This window comes from Carex rostrata, chromosome 15 (assembly GCF_964058835.1).
Source record: "Carex rostrata chromosome 15, lpCarRost1.2, whole genome shotgun sequence".
NCBI lineage: Eukaryota > Viridiplantae > Streptophyta > Magnoliopsida > Poales > Cyperaceae > Carex > Carex rostrata.
In genome coordinates, this window is record NC_135932.1 from 10,373,123 (window position 1) to 10,393,410 (window position 20,288).

General features: G+C 37.0%; 2 protein-coding genes across 2 annotated transcripts; both read right to left on the reverse strand.

Annotated features, from left to right (window-relative positions):
- Positions 1-5,052: 5,052 nt before the first annotated feature.
- LOC144566869 (Transmembrane amino acid transporter family protein) lies at positions 5,053-7,895 on the reverse strand. Its single transcript, XM_078316905.1, has 6 exons — positions 7,623-7,895; positions 7,381-7,535; positions 7,133-7,266; positions 6,544-6,971; positions 6,061-6,192; positions 5,053-5,615 (listed from the first exon to the last, which is right to left on the reverse strand). The coding sequence occupies exons 1-6, from the start codon at positions 7,887-7,889 to the stop codon at positions 5,130-5,132; spliced, it is 1,602 nt and encodes a 533-aa protein (XP_078173031.1). The 5' UTR covers positions 7,890-7,895; the 3' UTR covers positions 5,053-5,129.
- Positions 7,896-11,349: 3,454 nt separating this feature from the next.
- On the reverse strand, positions 11,350-19,752 carry LOC144566870 (double-strand break repair protein MRE11-like). The gene is made up of 22 exons (XM_078316906.1): positions 19,614-19,752; positions 19,343-19,478; positions 19,047-19,204; positions 18,531-18,621; positions 18,118-18,237; positions 17,972-18,040; positions 17,492-17,583; positions 16,940-17,042; positions 16,658-16,765; positions 16,145-16,207; positions 15,948-16,019; positions 15,582-15,659; positions 15,422-15,484; positions 15,268-15,331; positions 15,097-15,179; positions 14,600-14,713; positions 13,668-13,745; positions 13,471-13,542; positions 12,919-13,181; positions 12,125-12,236; positions 11,815-12,024; positions 11,350-11,630 (listed from the first exon to the last, which is right to left on the reverse strand). Coding segments are annotated over exons 1-22 (2,187 nt in total). The 5' UTR covers positions 19,616-19,752; the 3' UTR covers positions 11,350-11,594.
- Between the last annotated feature and the right edge of the window lie 536 nt (positions 19,753-20,288).

Here is a 20,288-nt window from a genome sequence, read left to right on the forward strand (position 1 = left end):
AATGGAACTCCTCCATCATCATCGTTTATAAATTTATAGAATAGAGAATAGAGAAGAGTACACATTCCTTGGGGAAGAGGATAAGTGGATCTATCTGCTCTTTTGTGGCACCATCCGTTATAGCAACCTGTGCGATTCCATATATCTAGTAGAAGACACATCAATCACATGAGATGCTACACAAGTAGTAGTATATAAGAACTAGAGTGATATGGATAAGGATGAATTGAATCCGGATGCAATCATCGATTCGAAAGTAAAACAATGGAATGGATGGGTCCATGGAATCTGCTTTTTCAGCGTGTCAAGGCCCACTGGTCAGCAAAACTGTGTGTGTGTAATCCACTGAGCCCCTGGAATTAATGTTGTGTTGCCATCTTGTGGGCATCTAGATCATTACCACTTGCAACGGATCAAATTTTACGATTAAACCAAGATATATTAATTAATTCTATATTGGAGACTTCAAGTTGCAGTAATAAAGCCTCAGTTTTAATTAATTTCATTTGGTTTAATAAATAATTATAATGTTATTTTTATATATATATATATAGAGAGAGAGAGAGAGAGAGATGGGCTATGGTGCATTGCAATGCATGGATGAGTTTGTGCATTGGATCATAAATCTAAAATTCAAAATTCAAATGACCGATCCAAATCGTTCATCTTGTTCTCCATATTAATATGTGCTTGGAGACCAAATTTTACATTTTTCTGAATTTTTTTACTATTTATTAAGTATTTTACAAAATTGTTGATCCAACGGTGGCTGCTGATTTTACTGTTTTGTTAAGCCACCGTTGGATCAACAATTTTGTAAAATACTTAATAAATAGTAAAAAAATTCACAAAAATGTAAAATTTGGTCTCCAAGCATATATTAATATGGAGAACAAGATGAACGGATTGGATCGGTCATTTGGACTTTGAATCGGTGATATATGGTCCAATGCACACCATAACCTATGCCAGTGTTTTAAAATGCAGCCGCATGGGCCGCATATGCGTATGCGGTCGGCAGCCATACTCAGAATGCCCATGTGATTTTTTCATGCGGTTTTTCCATGCGGCCGCATATGCGGTTCGAATATGCGGTCATGCGGATTAAAAATGGGGCCATGCGGTCCAAATATGCGGCCATGCAGACTGAAATATGCGGCTATGCAGTCTTCCCATGCGGTTTTGATAATTTGATTGTATTTTAATTAAAATTTATATTAAAAAAATCAAAAAATTATGTTGGTTATGTTATTATGTGAAAATAAATTCAAATATATGCATATGAATATACACACACACACACACGTGAATTTTTATTTTAAAATCCACATATATAAATCTGCATGAAAATCCATATATGCGGTATGCAATGGCCTTTCGCATGCATGAACAAAACGCATTTTAAAACATTGGCCTATGCATTGCAATGCACCATAGCCCCCCCCCCCCCCCCCCCCCCCCCCCCCCCCCCCTCTCTGTGTATATATATATATATATATAGGGTCTGTCTAAATTGCTGCTGGCAACATTTCAGCAGAGGTGCTGCCAGGGCTATATTTAGCCGTGTGATGTCCAAACAACAAATCCAAACCGTTAGATGTTTAATCTACATTATAATCTACTTGGAGACCAAATTTTACATTTTTTTGAAATTTTTTTTACTATATATTAAGCTGGTTTGAAAACCGCTGATTTCAATGCTGCAGAAATTTACTGAAATCAGTGGATTTCAAACCAGCTTAATATATAGTAAAAAATTCCAAAAAATATAAAATTTGGTCTCAAAGTAGATTATAATATAGATTAAATATCTAACGGTTTGAATTTATTGTTTAAACATCACAAAACAAAAAAATGGGCGGCAGCATCGCCGGCAGAAATATTGCCGGCAGCAAATTAGCCACAACCTATATATATATATATATATATATAGACACACACATATCATATCTCGAGAATTTATTGAAATTTGATATAAGGCGTGTTGCCTTTATCTTTCAACTGCTGGCGTTACCTTATTCTCATCTGGACTCTGGATTGTCTGGCTTCAAACGCAGAGCACATGGTTGTTGGATCGACCAATCAAATAAAAACAATTATTAGGGGCAAATTTAGTAAGGTGACAGCAAATGAGTAAGATATACTTTTTATAATTATTTTAAATTTTAAGTACAATTTTATATTTTAAAAAAATAAAAATTACAGTAGGTTTAAAAAAAAAAAAAAAAGAGTCCAGAGTGATAAGTTTATGTGTACGACCGAAGACGGCGAAGAGCGGTCAAACTTTAAGAAGAAATCTAAAGCTTAGTATTTGCTTTAATATGTCAGCATGTACCAATGCAAATCCAAATTGCAGCTAGAACAGAACATCACCTCCAAATGAAATACACACACACACACACACGAAGAAAAAGAAAAATCTCAATTTAACATTCTACTGAAAAACATCATGAACATTTAAAAATATCTTCTTATTTATTACAGAAATTCTACCTTACATTACAGTACAAATTGTACAAATTAAGACAGTTATTTAATTAATTTACACACTCCATATTTCATATTTTTCCTTTTCCTTTTTCTTGTTTTTGAATAAGCAGCAAATAGTCACAGAAACTAGCTAATTTTAATTAAAGTTCTAAATAGCACGCAAAATAGCGATGCTCTATTTCGCGCTGTAACGACGCTATATGGCCATAGCGTCATTTTTTTTTAACCATACCGCTATGACGCGATAAACGCTATTTAAACATTTGATTTTTAATCTTCCTCTTATAATTAGTTTAGAATTTTCTACGGGCTAAAGCAGTAGACCATCAAATAGACGGTGGCCTCGGAGAAGAGACTCGTAGGAGGCCGGTGCTTAATCCTCAGAAAAACAGGATACTCTGGTGATTTCTCATGCTCTGTTTCTGGTTTTTCGCTAGCCGGGAATGCCGAGCGGTTCTTTTCGTGCAATTTCTCCATGTCGGTATGTAACATGCTGACTAGGCTTGACATGGACATATAATTATATTTCCCTTGGAGACTTTTGTGTGTTTGTTGTGGTGAAGTGGCGAGCTGGGAGGGGATGAATGGAAACATATATATATATACACAGAGAGAGAGAGAGAGAGAGAGAGAGGAAGGAAATCTTATGTGGTTCCACAAACACAAACAATGGGTTGGCTTAGGGTGTAAACTGATCGGATAATATCCGTCCAAATTCAAATCCCAAGAAGTACTTAAATTATTCGATCCGTATTTGTATCGGAGACTATCCATATCTGAATCTAAAAAATTATAACGGATACATATACGTTAAGACTTTTAACTATCCGTATCTGACTGTTTATACTTTTAGACCACAACAAATGTTGATATATGTTTTTAAATTAATTTATTAAATTGCATATTGTACGAATATTTTAATAAATTGCATATAGATATATATTTTAATGAATAATATAATACAATTAACACTATGACATAATTAGTGACTAATATTTTAGTAATAAAATAAATATTTTGTACCTAACAAGTTAATTATGAAAAATATATATATCCGTCCGATATCTGATCCGTATTCATAACATTTAATATCCAATCTGTATTCGTAAAATTCTAACGGATACAGATTCAGTAAAAGTGTAAAACAACTATCCAATCCATATTCAACAGTTTACACTCCTAGGTTGGCTACTTTGCTTCCTCGTTGGAACTTCGAACCCGAGTACAGAGCGCACGGTTTTATAATACCTGGGCTGGCTCTCCCGAGCCTACATCCTCTCCATTCATGACGAAATGGAGATATCCCTAATTTTGTACTTTTTTTTTTCCATGTTCGAGGTGACTTTAACATGGTATACTACTATACTGATTGGATATTTCTATAGAAAAAGAAAAAAGAAAAATCTCAAATATAACATTCTACTGAAAAACATCATGAACATTTAAAAATATCTTCTTATATATTACAAAAATATATTGTACCTCTCACATTACAGTACAAAGATAAACAGTTATTTAATTAATTTACATGTACACTCCATATATATTTCATATTTCATATTTTGGAGCGGACCATATATTGATATATATTCTACGGGCTAAAGCAGTCGACCATCAAAGAGACGGTGGCCTCGGAGAAGAGACTCGTAGGAGGCCATTGCTTAGTCCTCAGAACCTGGCTCAGAAAGACAGGATACTTGGGTGATTTCTCATGCTCTGTTTCTGTTTCTGTTTTTTCCCTTGCCGGGAATGCCGAACGGTTCCTTTCCTGCAATTTCTCCATGTTCGTATTCAGCGTGTTCACTGGGCTTGACATGGCGATTTGATTGGTAGCGTTACTGCGTTAGCGTAGGTCGTCAAAGAATTAATGTGACGGAGACGGAGAGATGATATTATTAATTTCCCTTTGAGACTTTTGTAGTGAAGTAGTGAGCTGGGAGGTGATGAATGGAAATATCAAATATATATATATATATATTATATATATATAGAGAGAGAGAGAAAGGAAAGGAAATGAAATCTTATCTGGTTCCACAAAAACAAACACAAACAGTGGGTTGGCCAGTTGGCTGGCTGATTGGAAGTTGGAACCCGACTACAGAGGAATTCGTATCCTCTCAGATATCTCGAACTTTGCGTGACTTTATTGAAAATCCCAACCGTTTAAATACGCTCTGCACGAATATCAAAGCACACATAGTACTGACCCGTACATCACCCCCGAATAGACACCGGACACGTCGGTCATGCAAAATATGAGATATCTCAGTGGGTACGCACACAGTATAGAGCGCGCGGTTTTATAATTTATAATACCTGGGCCGGCTTTCTCCGAGCCTACATCCTCTCCATTGATGACGAAATGGAGACTTTAACATGGTATTACTGATTGGATATCATAGAGAATAGCATTTATTCCTTTGTCTGTTAGCATGACTCATTAGCTAAACCTTACTAAGGTTGCGAATCTAATCAGGGTTACAAAATATCTCTCTGTTATATATATCCGAACACAGATTGATGCTGTCATTATTTCAAATCCAACAAAAAGAAGAAAAGAAAAAAAGAAAGATATGAAATAAGAAAGTAGTCATGAAATGAAAGGCATTCGATATCTTACAGAATTTAACAAGGCAGATTTAATTGGGCTTGAAGAACTTCAGTTTGAGCCCACTATTAACCATGCTCCAAACACCCCCTATTGAGAACGCCAAACTAAAACCCAGGCCCAAAAGCCCAAGTCCCCAATTCAAATACCACCCAAAACTGTACCTCTCTGGTTTCTTTATCAGAATCCACATGAAGCATGGGTATGCAAATGTTACCGGCAGGGTCAAGCCACCCAACAACCCTGCCAGGCTCGATAGAAATGGCAATGCAATTCCAATGAAAAATGAGATGAAACCATAGAACACACGAAACCCCGATCGGACCCAGATTGAACACGGCCGGTTGGTACGGCTGGTATAGCCGGCCTCAAAGCTGTCAAATACCGGCATTGAGTATATCTGGAAGCTGCTCAAGCAGTTGAATACGACAAGAAGAAAGGTCGTTGCAAGGAGGCCTTGAGGGATGTCGTGGTTGTGGAATATGTACAGAGCATTCAGCATTCCTCCCGCAGGCATCTACAGCAAAATCAATGCTAAGACCATTAAAAATAAATACCAAACAGAATGATTATGATTTTTTTTACGGTAACACCCATATTTTATACTTTCAAAAGCCTCCCATCATTGTTCACAATATAAGTTTGACTATTTTGCCCCACACTTTCCTAGTATAAATTTGACATAACTGCTTCTAGGCCAACCTGTAATGCACGTGTGAGAATCAACTGAAAAATATATGATGTCTCGGACCTTATATGAGTTTCTGAAGCTAACTTGTATATATGGTACAACTTTTCATTATGTTCTATCCATACCTTCGGTTGATATAAATTAGCCAAGGGAACTATTGAAATATGAAGTACTAAAACTGTAAAGCTCATTCTCTATTAGCTTAGAACACCTGGCTAAATCACACATGTACAACTTAAAACAGATAAGCTGAAAAAAATACAATACTTACCATGTTCCCATAAGCCCAAAAACCTCCGATTGCAATTGGAAACAAGCACATTGCAATCAGGAAGTAAGCTAATTTTGTACCTCTCCACATTGGCACATGTGCAGGATGCTTAAATGTTGACGGCATAGTTGCCTGAAAATATTATTAAAAGTAAAAGAAAAGCATAAAGCACAAAAAACTTGCATAGAGCCAAGTTCAAAGACAGCATCTCGGTACACTTAAAATTTAGATCCAGTGCTGTAAACTGGTAGCAAAATCCCAAGTAGTGCAATTAAGACAATATTCAGCTAAACCTCAACTGTCTAACCACATCCTGGTTAAGTGGTTAAGGCCAGTAACAGCGATCAACCCTAGATTCTGCAGTTGACCCTCAACTGTCTTGACAAATTGCAGTGAAATTAAGAATGCAGTGAAACTAAGAGAAGCAAGGAAGCATAAAAGAGGGGGAGAAACAACTATTTGTTCATATAGTACATGTTCTACCTGTATTTCCAATGCAAGATTGTGTCCTCTGAAAGCAAAAGCTATGATACCCAGAGCATTCAGAGCTGAAAAGGCTGATCCCGTTACGGAAGGAAGTTGCAATGGTTGGTATGAGATGGTATGGGGCCTTGCTTGACTAACCGATAGAACCCATGCAAGTGTACAGTAAGTTACTGCTGTTACACCTCCAACAAGTGAAAGTCCAGCAATCGAGTTGAGATTTGGCAACTGAGAGAGAACGATGCAGAGTGTGGTAAAAACCAGGTACCACTCGATTGTAGAGAGGGGATTTGAGGTACATAGGGAACCGCACACAATTTGAAAGAATAGCTTCATTGTTTCACCTCCTATGAGTATCAAAGCGGTTGCAGTACCAGCCGAGAGGTATACAGTTGGAAAGAGAGCTAACCAAACTCCTAGTTTTTCACCTGAGCACATGAGACAACGAATAAGCTTGACATGAGAAGACGACAACAGTACATAAGGCTCGTATATACTGTTAATTTAACATATTTAATTAAACATTTGCAACCCAATTAATTAAGCTTGAAATAAGTGAAGTTTGAAAATGTGCAAGGTAAATTGTTACCGAATGCAGCTTGTGCCAGCTCCACATAGCGATTGTACCGCCTTCCTGGTATAGCTTCATGGAGCTTAACAAGGATCCAGAGAGTGTATAGTTGCCAAAAATAAGCAATTGTCAATGCTACAATTCCCCAGCTCCTGTAATGGGTTGCATTTTATTTGAAAGTTTAAAGTGAAAGCATTTGTGGTAGTGTGATGTGAAGATATAGATATATCATATATATAAGAGGAGAAGGAAAGAGGAGCTTTTACCAGCCGAGAAGAGAGAAAGCGACTGGTAAAAGCAATGCCTGAAAACCAAGACCGGCATTTAAGGAATGAAAGCCTGCGTAATGAGCATTACCACTGCGTGACTCCGTAATTGGCAGCCATGCATCTTGCGGGTTAAGTCTCGTCAGATGACCCACCTGTCAGTCAGTCAGTCAGTCAGTCAGTCAGTCATTAATTATAATTAGAACAATTTCAAATTCATTTATTAATAAAAAGAAGAGAACCTCCTCCAAGTATCCTTTAAGACTCCCAATGATCCGCTTGACAGCCAGAGGGGTTCCCATTGCCGACAGAGAAACCGGGCTAAGAAGACGCGGCGGTGTGGGGCCCCATGACGATGACTTGGCAGAAACAGAAACAGAAACAACCGCTGCCATTGGCCGGGGCGACCGTACACCGGCCGGCGTAGGCGCATTGGTCTCTGGTGTAGAAAGACCACCTCCTCTTGGTGTTGGTGGAATGGACAACAGCTCTGGCTCTGAGGACGCCATTGCTCTTGCCTCTTTAGTGGTGTTGGTGTTGGTGTTGGTGTTGGTGTTAGTGTAGAGACTAGAGAGGGAAGAGAGTTGGTCTTTTTTAAGGAAAAGGAGGAGTGTGGAGTGTGGAGTTGAGGGGAAGTTGGCAGTGGTCTTTTCTGACCGGACAAGACTTTAAAAAAGGCGTGTCGGTTCTCGTGCGTCGCTCTTCTCACTTCTCACTTCTCACTTCTCTGGCTGTGCTGTGGGCCCTCTCTGGAGTTGAAGAAAGTATGATTGAAAATGATCTACGCCTGCGAACATTGATAAAGCCATAAATGGCTCCTCGAGCAATTAAGTACTTTTAATAGAATCCAATGCTTTATGTTTGTCATGAATTAATTCTTTGGTACAAACTTTATTACATAACTGTTTAAATTAGATATTCAATATATATAATTAAAATTAAGCTAAGGCAATGCTAAATTAATTTCTTTTTTGAGTTAATGCAGAGGATAAGAATTCATTTTTAAGGTCTACTGCTACAGCTACTGCTACTGGCGCGGTATGAGAGAGAGAGAGCGAGAAAAGAGGATGGTATTGGTACCTGCTACTGGCGCAGTATGAGAGAGAGAGAGCGAGAAAAGAGGATGGTATTGGTACCGCATGGAGGGGACATGAGGACTGCATCCCAAAGGAAAAGGACAAGGACACACAAAAGTCCTCTTCAAACGTACTTCTTAGTTCTTACTTCTTACTTCTTACTAGTGTTCTAATACTCGGGCGGGTACGGGTATCCCGGGTATACCCGACTCGGGTACGGGTACAACTCGGGTACGGGTATACTCGGGTAGAAGGGTATTCGGGTACGGGTATGGCGGGTATAGTTTTCAAAAACCATACCCTACCCGCCCTATACCCTTACCCGTGTACCCTTGACGGGTAAGGCGGGTACGGGTACGGGTAGGGCGGGTACGGGTATTTTTTTTTTTTTTTTTTTTTTGCTGTTTTTTTTTCTGGTTTTTTTGTTTTTTTTGGTTTTTTTCTGGTTTTTTTCTTTTTTTCTGGTTTTTTTTGTTGGTTTGGGGGTGAAAAAATCAGAATTTTTGAATTTTGAAATGGGATGAACAGTAACTCGGGTATACGGGTACGGGTTTAGTCGGGTACGGGTAAACTCGGGTAGGGTATGGTCGGGTATTGGTCCAAAATAACGGGTCCGGTCCGATTTTTGCCCGTACCCGCGTACCCGAGTACCCGACCCATACCCGGGCTCGGGCACGGGTACCCTAGCTGGCGGGTACGGGCGGGTACGGGCGGGTATACCCTTAACGGGTTTTATTCATACACTACTTCTTACTCATTCATCTCCTAGATTTTCTGCGGCGCATCAAATTATATCTCCATATCACTCCCCCTTTCTCTCTTCCATGGAATCAGATATCTCTCACACATTCACATTCACATTCACATTCACATTCACATTCACATACGATACGATATTTTGAAATAATTTCTATCCTCTGCATTAACAATACATCTTCACCGTCTGCTTCTGATCTGCACTAATATTAATATTAATATTAAAGGACCCCTGCATTCAACTCAAAATATTACAATGCATGCTCTCATTCTCATCACACGCCCAACATGCATTCAACTCAAAACATTCCATTTTTCAATTAATGCAGACTTGCAGATACGCGTTCGTACTGCAAAAGCCAAACCCCACATTCACACAAATAATTTAATTTTGGGAACAATTTCCGATATATTCATCTAAACTTTCAAAATAACTAATTCATCCATGAAATCAACTATAATATTCAATATTCACACAAAAAAAATACTAATATAGTCATTCCTGTTATGAAGTAAATATAAATAAACACAAATAAGATGAAGAGAAGGTAAAGAATGACTATCTCTTTACTTATATAGTTGAATGGAATTAGCATATTATGTTATTTTTTTTTGGATAAAAAAGTTAGAGAGTGATTTAATTGGAACAAATGACAATTCAGTGGCTAGAGGAACAAATCAAACTTAGTGATCTATTTGTGACAAATGACAAAATTTAGTGACCTCCAGCAAAATTTATCCAACAAACTATTAAAATTAATGAACATCTCTGTTTATTTTTAAAGGGTAAGTGGTTAATTTACTTTTTAAAATTATTAATTAAAGTTAAAATAAATAAAAGAAGATAGAAGGAAAAAAAAGTTATTTTTTTTATTAAATATTGGACATTATAATCATTTATGAATAAATTGATTATTTAAAAAAATTTAATGTACACACCAGAAATTTTCCCTTTAATTTTTCGGACGGTCAGGTAACTTCTAAGTAACCTGTATTTTTTTCGAGCAGTTCAGAGTACACACGATTCTGTTATTTATTATTTTAATATACATACTTTTTTTTGTACTGATAACACATCACACATATATTACCTGCGGTCAAAACACGTTTTAATAATTATTTTAAACTTCCATACTCAATTGTTCGAAATATTTGCGTAATACACACTTGTTTGATGCATTATAAGAAACAATTGACTATTGAAAAATACATACTTATTATTATTATGATTATTATTTTTGTAAACATGGTTCAAACATCTCTTATCTTTTATATCTCAATCGTATCTCACATTCTTATTTTCATTTTCAAAACTTAAGCAGTTGATTTATGACCTTAATTCATATAGAAATGTGCTTGAAGACAAATTTTATATTTTTTTGAAATTAATACTATTATTTAGATAGGTAAAAAATCACAGTTTATTAAAATATTTTGGACCATACAAAACAGTTTTATTTTTTTTTTATCTATCTAAACAAAAATTTATTTCTTTGAAAAAAAAATATAAATTTTGGTCTACAAGCACATTCTAATATGAAACGTATGTGGACTTCAAGACAAATAGTTGATTTAGTAAGATTGCTAAGTTAACAAATGTTCCACACGTTTACAGACAGACTTTCTTGTGAACTTAAGAACACTCTAGTTCTACTCTTATAATTTTATTATTAGTTCATAAATAAATGTAAATAAGCCGTGGGTCCCGCGTGTTAACTTATGAACTCTACGAGTTGTTAGATGCTTTTTCTAAGTGTGAGCATTAAGACCTCTCAATCTCTCATTCATCATGTCTCCCGAACTCATGAAGTAAACAGTAAAAAGTAAAAAAGTAATAAAAAAGAAAAGCAATTAATTCGTCCGATGTCACTGTCACTGCCACTGCATGCCAGGTGTTCAACTAGGTTTGTTAGCTATCTTCACCTTAATTATGATATGATATGATATTTACTTGAAAATTGACACAGTGAATTGCTACCACTACCAGGCTACCAGCCAATCAATCGTTAAACCCTTCAAGGGTTCGTTGACGCACGGCACGAACCATAATTTAACGCCCTTTAATTATACCAGTCAGACTCAGACCGGTTTTGTGTGGAAGCGAATTGAATCATCATGTTCGGACCTTAAATTGCATATCAACCACCGCATTTCAAAATTAGTTGACAGGAGAGGAGAGGAGAGGCTGTCAATTGCAAGGAAGCACATCTAACGAAACTACATAGTAGAATTCATTTTCATTCCAGAAACAGAAGCCACAGAATTTGCTAGCTATATATTACCAAGTTATAGCACTTGACAAAACTGGCCAGATTAAAATTAATCTGACCACAAGTGCAATCTCCAATTTCTTCTCAAAAATAGGATTGATGATGCACAAAATTATCTCCTTTTAATAGAACCGTAATTCCTTGGGGCCTGTCGAGCAAAAATTTGAACCAACGTTATTAGTCTGTTAACTGAATCTAGACTCTAGAGAGAACAGTTAAATACAGAAGATACATCAACCCAAGTATGAGGCAATGTATAGCCATTCGTTCAAGATTATTTTCTAAGACCCAACATAAACTAAACAAAAAATAGGAAAAAGAAATGGACTTACACGAGGTTGAGGTTGAGGTGGAGCCTTCTTCATCCGATTTGATGCACCGACATCATCATCATCATCTTCATCTTGGTCTCGGTGCATGAACAAATTATGGGCAAAAGAGCTTTCTGCCTTTCTACCCCTCTTTGCAGGTGTAGAGCCTCTGCCCCTACCTCTAGTTGCACCTCTTTTGCGACCTTTCCCTTGTACACTTTCTTCGGGTTCCTAGCATGAGGGGAATAAAACAGTTGGCTAGGTGTACAAGAGGTACATAGACTGATAAATGACTAGGTATAAATTTAAATCAAAGTAAGGGAGAGCATACAGAATTTTCGACAATTTCATTAGCTTCATAAGTCTCTTCTTCACTTGCGGAAGAGTTCACCTCTTCTTCTACTATGGTTCTCACTGCTGCTGTGGCTGAGACTGATGCTGTTCTGCTTAAATTACAATAACACCATTTGCACCTTATTTGTATCCAAGCTCTAAATTTTCTTACTCTTTTCTTTTTGGGAAACATTTTTAACGAACCTTCTGAAATAGTATATCACATTTTTTCACAAGATGAAGCAAGTGGGGTAATGGTGTGGTGGGGGTTCCAATGAGGGTTGGCCAGCTCATTTTCTGGGCTCAGGTCAATTATGGATCTCACCTATTTGAATGGATCATTGTGTTTCTGTCAAATTCCGATCCAGTCAATTTAGAATCTTGGTTTACTCATTTTAATTAAGTCCAGCCATCAGCTTGTGGTATCTAGTCAATTATGTGCATAGTTCATGACCTTCAGGTCATTACAAGCTATCATCCTGACAACTACATTGATTTATGCATGTGTTTTTCTAGGGTCAGGATACATTTTGGTTTAGGTTTTGGATCAGACTGGATTTGCTTTTGGGTTGTACAAATTTGGATCATTTACTGTTAGTCCTGTTAAATTGGTCGATTGGTGTTCCATGTGAGGTTGCCTTTGGTTTTTGACATTTTAAGGAGAAAAAATGGACCTAGTCAGGCTCTAACGCTTGCACAAGTCCCCGTGGTATTTTGGATTCTACCAGATAGGTATAGAAAGCTTTTAAATAATTAAAAAAGAATAAACAAAAAAACAAACAGATAAAGAACCTTGCAGATTGGTGTGATTTGAGAGAATCAAGAGTCAACTGCTTGAAGCCGCTCGATCCCTCTTTCCCTCCACGCCCTCTTCCTCTCCCTCTTCTTGAAGGAACCGAGTCTGCACCATCCATTGAACCCCTGCGGGTTCCAGATCTCCCCCTTCCTCTGCTAAAATTGGAGGCCGGCATTGAAAACCTCTCACCATCAACTTCATCATCGCTAAATGCATTGGTGCTACTTGCAGCCACCCCTGTTTTGCCTTTGTCATTACCCTATAAAAGGACATTTTAGCTCCTTATTATAGGGAACTTGCAGCGAGAATAGAGCAGATTTTGGTTGAACAGGTAGGGGTAAAGCTGCAGTCAAAGACAGAACAGGGGATTTTCCTAACTTATAGAGCACCAACAAGTAGATTTGACAATCTAATCATCATATAGTGATGACTTTCACGTGAGAGTTATCTATTTTTTTTTATTGACTTAATTGGTTTTAAATAATATAAAGCAAATCTTAAGAGGTAATTATGACAGAATGGAAGAGGGAAGTAATAAAATTGCTAACAGGTATAATCTGTGAACTCGAAGAGACTCCTATACTATCCTTGGGTCTTAGTGCCCTTTCCTTTGCTCGTTCCTGAAACACGATTAGAAAAACAAAGCAACAAAATAAAAATGGAAATGAACAAAACTTTGATGTAAACATGCCTGCAAATTAAGAGCTAGATAGCATGACAGCTTGACAAGATAAGGGCTTAGTACCTGCATGCATTCGCTCACTTTGACAATGATTTCTTCTTCTTCAATCCTTGAAGTATTAGCTTCAGAATTTAGCTTGTTCTGCATATAAGACGCATGAATGAATTATAAAGATCATACTAAAACCCCATGTTTAAAGCTCAAGACAAATCCAGCGGTGATGAACCAGAGAACACAGTTTAATGGTGAACAGGCAGATGTTAGTATCCACCAGCTGGTAATGAATCTGGCCTGGTTAAGTTAGTTGTAACGGTTGTTATTAATTATGGAAAGATAAATGTTAGTCAGAACTGGAACCAGCCGGCAAGCTTATAGATTGCACTACAAATTTGCAAAGCTGTCATAATGGTGCTTGCCTCATAGATTTTATGTGTTAATGGTCCTATATTTGGACAACAAGTAATGATGTTCTGAAGAGGTTGAACTTATTGTAAACATAAATAAGTAAAACTAAAATTATGGCCTGCAGGCTGCAGGGGAATTACCCTCAGGGAACCAGCTCAATAAGAGAGCATCACAGGCTCAATCTTAAAAACTAATCTTAACCCCAGCAACCAACACCCCTCTCCACCCCTCGAGAAAAAAGAAAAGAAAAGGAAATCAGCCTCCTTCAAATGTAAAATGTTGCAAATATTAGTGCTTGACTTGTGGGTTTTATATATTCATGGTCCTTCCATATTTTTGAATGGCAAAAATTGGATTACTTGGGAGGTTGACCTTTTATATTTAACATTAAATAAAATTTAAAAAAGCCTGGGGCAAAACAACAAATTGATTAGTCAGGTCAGCTCAGGAGGTCCCCTAAAAATTGTTACCATATCACTGAACTAACAATTCCTCCTCCCCCCCTCCAAGGTGCGCCCGGGACAGCAAATGAGAGCACAGGACATATAATTATGATCAACAAGATTCTAAAAAGACAAAACACAACTCACTCTTGTGTCCTCAAGGTTTCGCTTAAGACAAGCATAAAATGCAGTTTTGTCATCCTTGTTCACAAAATCTTGCAGTGCAATATCCAAGTCATTAACTGGCAGTATCTCCATTTTCTGTCAAATTTATTGCATAATATTGTTAAGGCTCTTTTGCTAAAGGAGGACCTGATAACTTATCTCATTAACAAGTACTTAGGATAACCATACTTTCTGTTCATATCAGTACAGCACGTCAGTGAATGAGATTCGACAGTTGCTTAAGAAGTTAATCATAACTTAATTTTTGGTTCTTCATTAAGTGCTAAACCATAACCAAACCAAAATCCTATATAACCAAACGACAATCACTGGACCACTTTAGTACAAATATTGGCAATATCAATTTGAAGATGTAAAGATCGGTAAGCCATGAATTTTATTTCGTAGTAGTTCTAAAGTAATATAAGGTTTATAAAGTTCACTGAAAGTTGAATAGAAGAAATCCTGAGTTAGAATACCAAATTGCTCTCTGCAACAAGAGCCTCAATATTTTGCTGATTTAATTCCTCTGGCCGAAATCTCTCTGATTCATCTATGGGGTCTGCATATGAATCAATGAGTTTTTTAACAATCAAAACAATAACTGGTATGCGACCATGCCCTGTGGTACAGTACAAGCAACCAAGTACCTTGAATAGATTGGCGCTTCTTTGCAGCCTTAGAAAAGATGAGAATGTCTTGTGGATTGGCAACCTATATGCCAAATGGTAAGTGGGTACGCACTGTTTAATAAGCACACTGCAAAAATAAGCCTAGTTGATTGATAAATTATAGACAAACTACCTTCCCTACATACTTCTGGCCAAACCTCTGAGGGTTTATTGTTGAAAATCCTGAGTAGTCAACCTCAAATTATAACACGGAAAATAGTTACTATTAAGTATAAACTGATTTAATTTCTTTAACATATTGACTAAGAAATTATTTAAGAAAAATATATTACCTTTATTCTAACTAAAGGGAGTTTGAGCTCCGATCTACTCGGTATAGACCTGCTACCCTTTTCAATTAGATCTCTCACCTAATTAATGTTTCATCAATCAACCAAATGTGAGAAAGTTTATCACTTCTGGTATCTGAAGTCCAAAGCAAGAACTAGACTATAAAAAAGTGACAAAATGGCCAAATTTCTGTTTGGTACTGATGGCTGTAAAGTATGAGGACATGATAGAGTATGACTGATTCTGAACACAAAATTCAAATCCGAGCCATTGATAGGTACTACACTACTACCCATACAATAAATTAGAATATTGACACATGTCATTCTTAGTTTCATTTTAGGAGAAATATATGGGGATGAACTTACAATTTTATCCAAATATTCAAGCACAGAGGCCTGATCATTGGAATCAACATCAGCTTCATCTTTCAGCACAACCTAAAGGTAAGTATAAGTTTAACATACCAATAGGTAAACAAATAAATGAAATTAAAGAAAAAATTAGAAGGGTATAGTGAAAAGGCTTCAAGTAAATGCAAGAAAAAATCGAGCATGTTCCATACCTCGGCATACTCAAAAGGTCTGACAGATTTGAGTGGTATCTTTGTCGGCCTGTACTGAGTACCCTATTTATTTTAACAAGGAATGGACAAAATTAAATATAGTGAAAGGTAAGAACTTCTCTTTTAAATTTTTAATATAAACATTTTACTGATTTGTGCAAATAACACCCATATATGCAGCTGTTCTATCTTGGATCGCACCTGGGTTCTAGATTCACATCACCAAAAAGCTATACTCTAAACATCGACAATCTCCTCTCATTTCCTAAATCCTAATTGGTTACAAAGAATCTAGATTTTTGTAAAAATATTGTCTAAATGAGCTTCGCAGCAATTCATCCCACTTATATGAAGGGACAGTTCAGTCACCTTTTTTTTTCTTGACTTATCCGTGGTTCAGCTTTTCAATAACCAGCCAGTTCTTATTTGCAAAATAAAAAAATGCTGGGTGTTACTTATAAATTTGAGAAAACTTGTGTTTTATTTGCAAGGCATAACTTGTACAGCATAAACCTTGATTTCTAAAAGTAGAACATGCTTAGGTTTTGCTTCTCCATCAATCAATGATGTTGCCACTGAAGAGCCTGGTTGAGTAATGTGAAATCCCATGCCAGGTACTTCCTGCAAGGTAGAATCCCAGCGTGTAAATGCAATGAATAAAAATTTAAATTTGAAAGGCATAAAAGTAAACCCGGATGGGCGGGGGGGGGTCCTTATTGACATTAGAATTTGGAAGGCTAGACCTCCATCTCTCTAAAAAAAAATGGCACAAAAGTAACAAAAATTGTTCCTTACTTGTGGATCAACAAGGCATTCATGCTCATGCCCCCAAACTATAAAGTCCAGGAAACGTGGTAAGAAATGCTCATTGATTGCATTCTTCGGGTTTGTCTTTATCCTGTAAAGGACTGTAATGTAAGTGCCATTACAAGATGCTTTTAAATAAAAGAATATTCTCTTTAATTTAATAATGACAAAAATTGCCTTTGATGCAAAATTACGACGTACACCTTAGCCAGTTTTTTTAAGTTCAACGATTCTACACCTTCAAAAATAATTTAATAATAGCGGGTTTTCTGATCAATGGATAAAATGAAATAAGAAGTATAGCCCAAGATCGAACTGGAACAGGAATTCCTTCATAAGCAGTAAATATAAGGCGCACTTTTGTCACTATTCAGTTGATTTATACTCGACGATATAATTTATTCCAAAAGCATCCAAACATAACTACTGGAAATTAAACCATTGGAATTTTTTTAGTTTAGAAGTGAATTTGCCCAGGCTTCGAGGTAATTTGCAGAAACACCAAGGTATTTTTTGTAATGATTAAAGCTAAGAGATAACCTGTTCTGATGAAGAACCAAAATGTTGAACCAGTCAGAAATGGAAGCTCCATCTTGGTTTTCAGGTCGCATCCATTGCACTGCATGTGGTGTCTGAAATACATAAAATGCAAATACAAGATTTATGTTATAATATTTCATGCATAAGAAAATTATTTCAACTACTACTATTTAGTTTCTGCATAGCCTGTCCCAAGCCAGGATAAAGGAGGAGGGTGGCGATAAGGCGTGGCGAGCCAGCGGTCAAAAAACAGCCTCTTTATGGAAATGAATCCAATCCGAGACTACAATTGGGTCTCATTTCTAGCCTACCCCAACTTGTTTGGGACTAAAGGCTTGGTGGTTGTTGTTGTTGTACTATCCTACTTCCAAAATTTATAAGAATAAATATGCTTTATGCAATCTCTTTTCTAATTGAGAAATTCTAAGCTTTCTCCCAAGGAAAAATTTAAAGTACTATCTGGCACACATGCAACCAAACCTGAAACATTCTATTCAAGCGCTCATCTCTAATATTCCCGAGGCCATATAATGCTACTGAAGTCGTTCCCTGAAAAGGCGAAAGCATATGTTAAACAGAAGCTAAATGGTAACCTTGTGCCCAGTTATTCGACGAAAAAATCCAACCTTTTTAATTAGTATAGGATAAACTGTTATTTGGCCTACTCCAGAGCCACCAAGAACCATCTTGCCGAAGTAATTCACCAGATTGCATGCTGATAAAATATCTATTGCTGAAAGGTTATCCTACAAAAATCAATATAAAAATTATTTATTAATGTTAGGCATAGTTACAATTAAAAACACCAGTATTCGGGCCTTAGTAAACAAAAAGAAAAGGATATTTATACTAATGCAGTAGTCATTACAGTGTTAGACAAAAAAAGGCAAACAATAACAAAATACAAAGAAGTTCAAAAAAGTGAAATTGATATTAGATCAGAGTTTGACCAGATCTTGATCTGATACCCTCAGTTACAGACAGGAATGGTCCTGACCAATGCAGGATTATCACCACAAAATTCACAGAAAAAAGGTACCACTCCAGCAGGATCATCATGATTCCCATGGATAGTGAAAACCGGCAAGCCAACATTGAAGTGAGGATCTTCATAGTTAACATGACCAAACCTGACAAAATTGCAATGGCATGAGCTAGATATATATAATAACCAAGGAATTATCCAGACTTGCTTGCATCAACCATCTAATACATCCCTGCATGGAATCTATATCGGCTTGGGGAACTATTGTGACCAGTTTTTCTTGGCTCTTTCTTGGAGCATAGTTTTTACCAAGTATAAAAGCAATGAAATTTAGGCAAGTATTATAAAATTATTTGGCTAGTACTGAGTGTTTAACCCTGAGTAAGTTTAGGGGCTGGCAAAGAAATATAAAACAAGGAACCCGCGACACGCACAATAAAAAAAAAAGAACAAGGAAACTCCTTTTTCTTTGCCCCCTTCAAAACCTGCATAACAGTTTCCAAAGACCCCTGGGTAGCTCCCGAAATTAGTGGCATTTCATTGAAGAAATAAAACTTTGATTAGACGTACGTGTTTTGAAAATTGACGGTCTGGTCACTGACGACCTGGAACTGTATGGGGTGGTCATTCAAGCAGTAGCGCCTCAATATCTCTATGCATTTCACTAGTGTAGACCTTGATGGTTTATTCTCATGGAAGAGATCTCCCCCAAGAAGTAATAAATCAACCTGCCATTAGCTCAGCACATCTCAATAAGTTGGCATGAAATAGTGCATATTTGGGGCTTTTTTTTTTTCTTCTTCTCCACTGAAGAATCTAATGGTAGGCATGGCATGTGAAATGTGAAAGAAGAGAGAGATTGAAACCTGCTTGTGCTCAGCTATTGAGCAAATCTCCTCGAAAGCATGAAAGGAGTCGAACCTTCGGATTTCATCCTTCTCCATGTAACCGAGATGACAATCAGTTGCAACCAATACTCTCAATGTGTCATTGTCTTCTTCCCTTAACAACTCAAGAAAAAGGTACTTATTATCCACTCACTAATTAGAGTGAATAGCAAAAACAACAGAACGTCACGTCATGTAATTATATACTTGTGACATTACTCATCTCATCGGAGGAGAAGGTAAAACTTACATGAATGAACTCACTCAGATATGTAACAATTTACACTTGGAGCGAGGAGCGAGGAACCCAGGCCGGCCGCGTCAAAATTGTATGCGAACAAGTATCTTACTACCCCCACCCCCGACTGGCCGCGTTCTGAATTGCGCCGCGCCGCGCCGATTCTTCCTTCTTCCTTCTTCCTTCCCCGAGTGGTGAGTCTGAGACAGAAGGATTCGCAAACAAAAGGATTCGCAGGGGCCCCAGGATCAGCTACAGCAATCTTGGGCCGGGCCGGGCCGTTAACTTCAGAACACACTAGTTCTACTCTTGGACCAGCATAGCATAGCATCTGAAAAATGGATTAGTCAGTATTAGCGGTATTAAAGATAATTACAATAATTCATGAAAGTAGATGTATATTGGTTCCAATAATATGAATTCGCTGTTTAAAGTCATTTCAATAAATTTTGGAATTAGAAGCACCTTAGTTCTTTCTTTTTTTTATTAATTTAGGCCTCGTTTATAATCATAAAATTATCATCACGGATAAACTCTGACGCGTGTCTTTTACGGGTGCATAAATTCTACACGTCAGTTGAAGCAGATACAATAAATGTTGTACAAAAATTATGTTAGAATGCGCTTAAATTGTATTTTTGTGTCTCTGTTAATACTTTTAATCAATTTACACCTCATTTATAATCG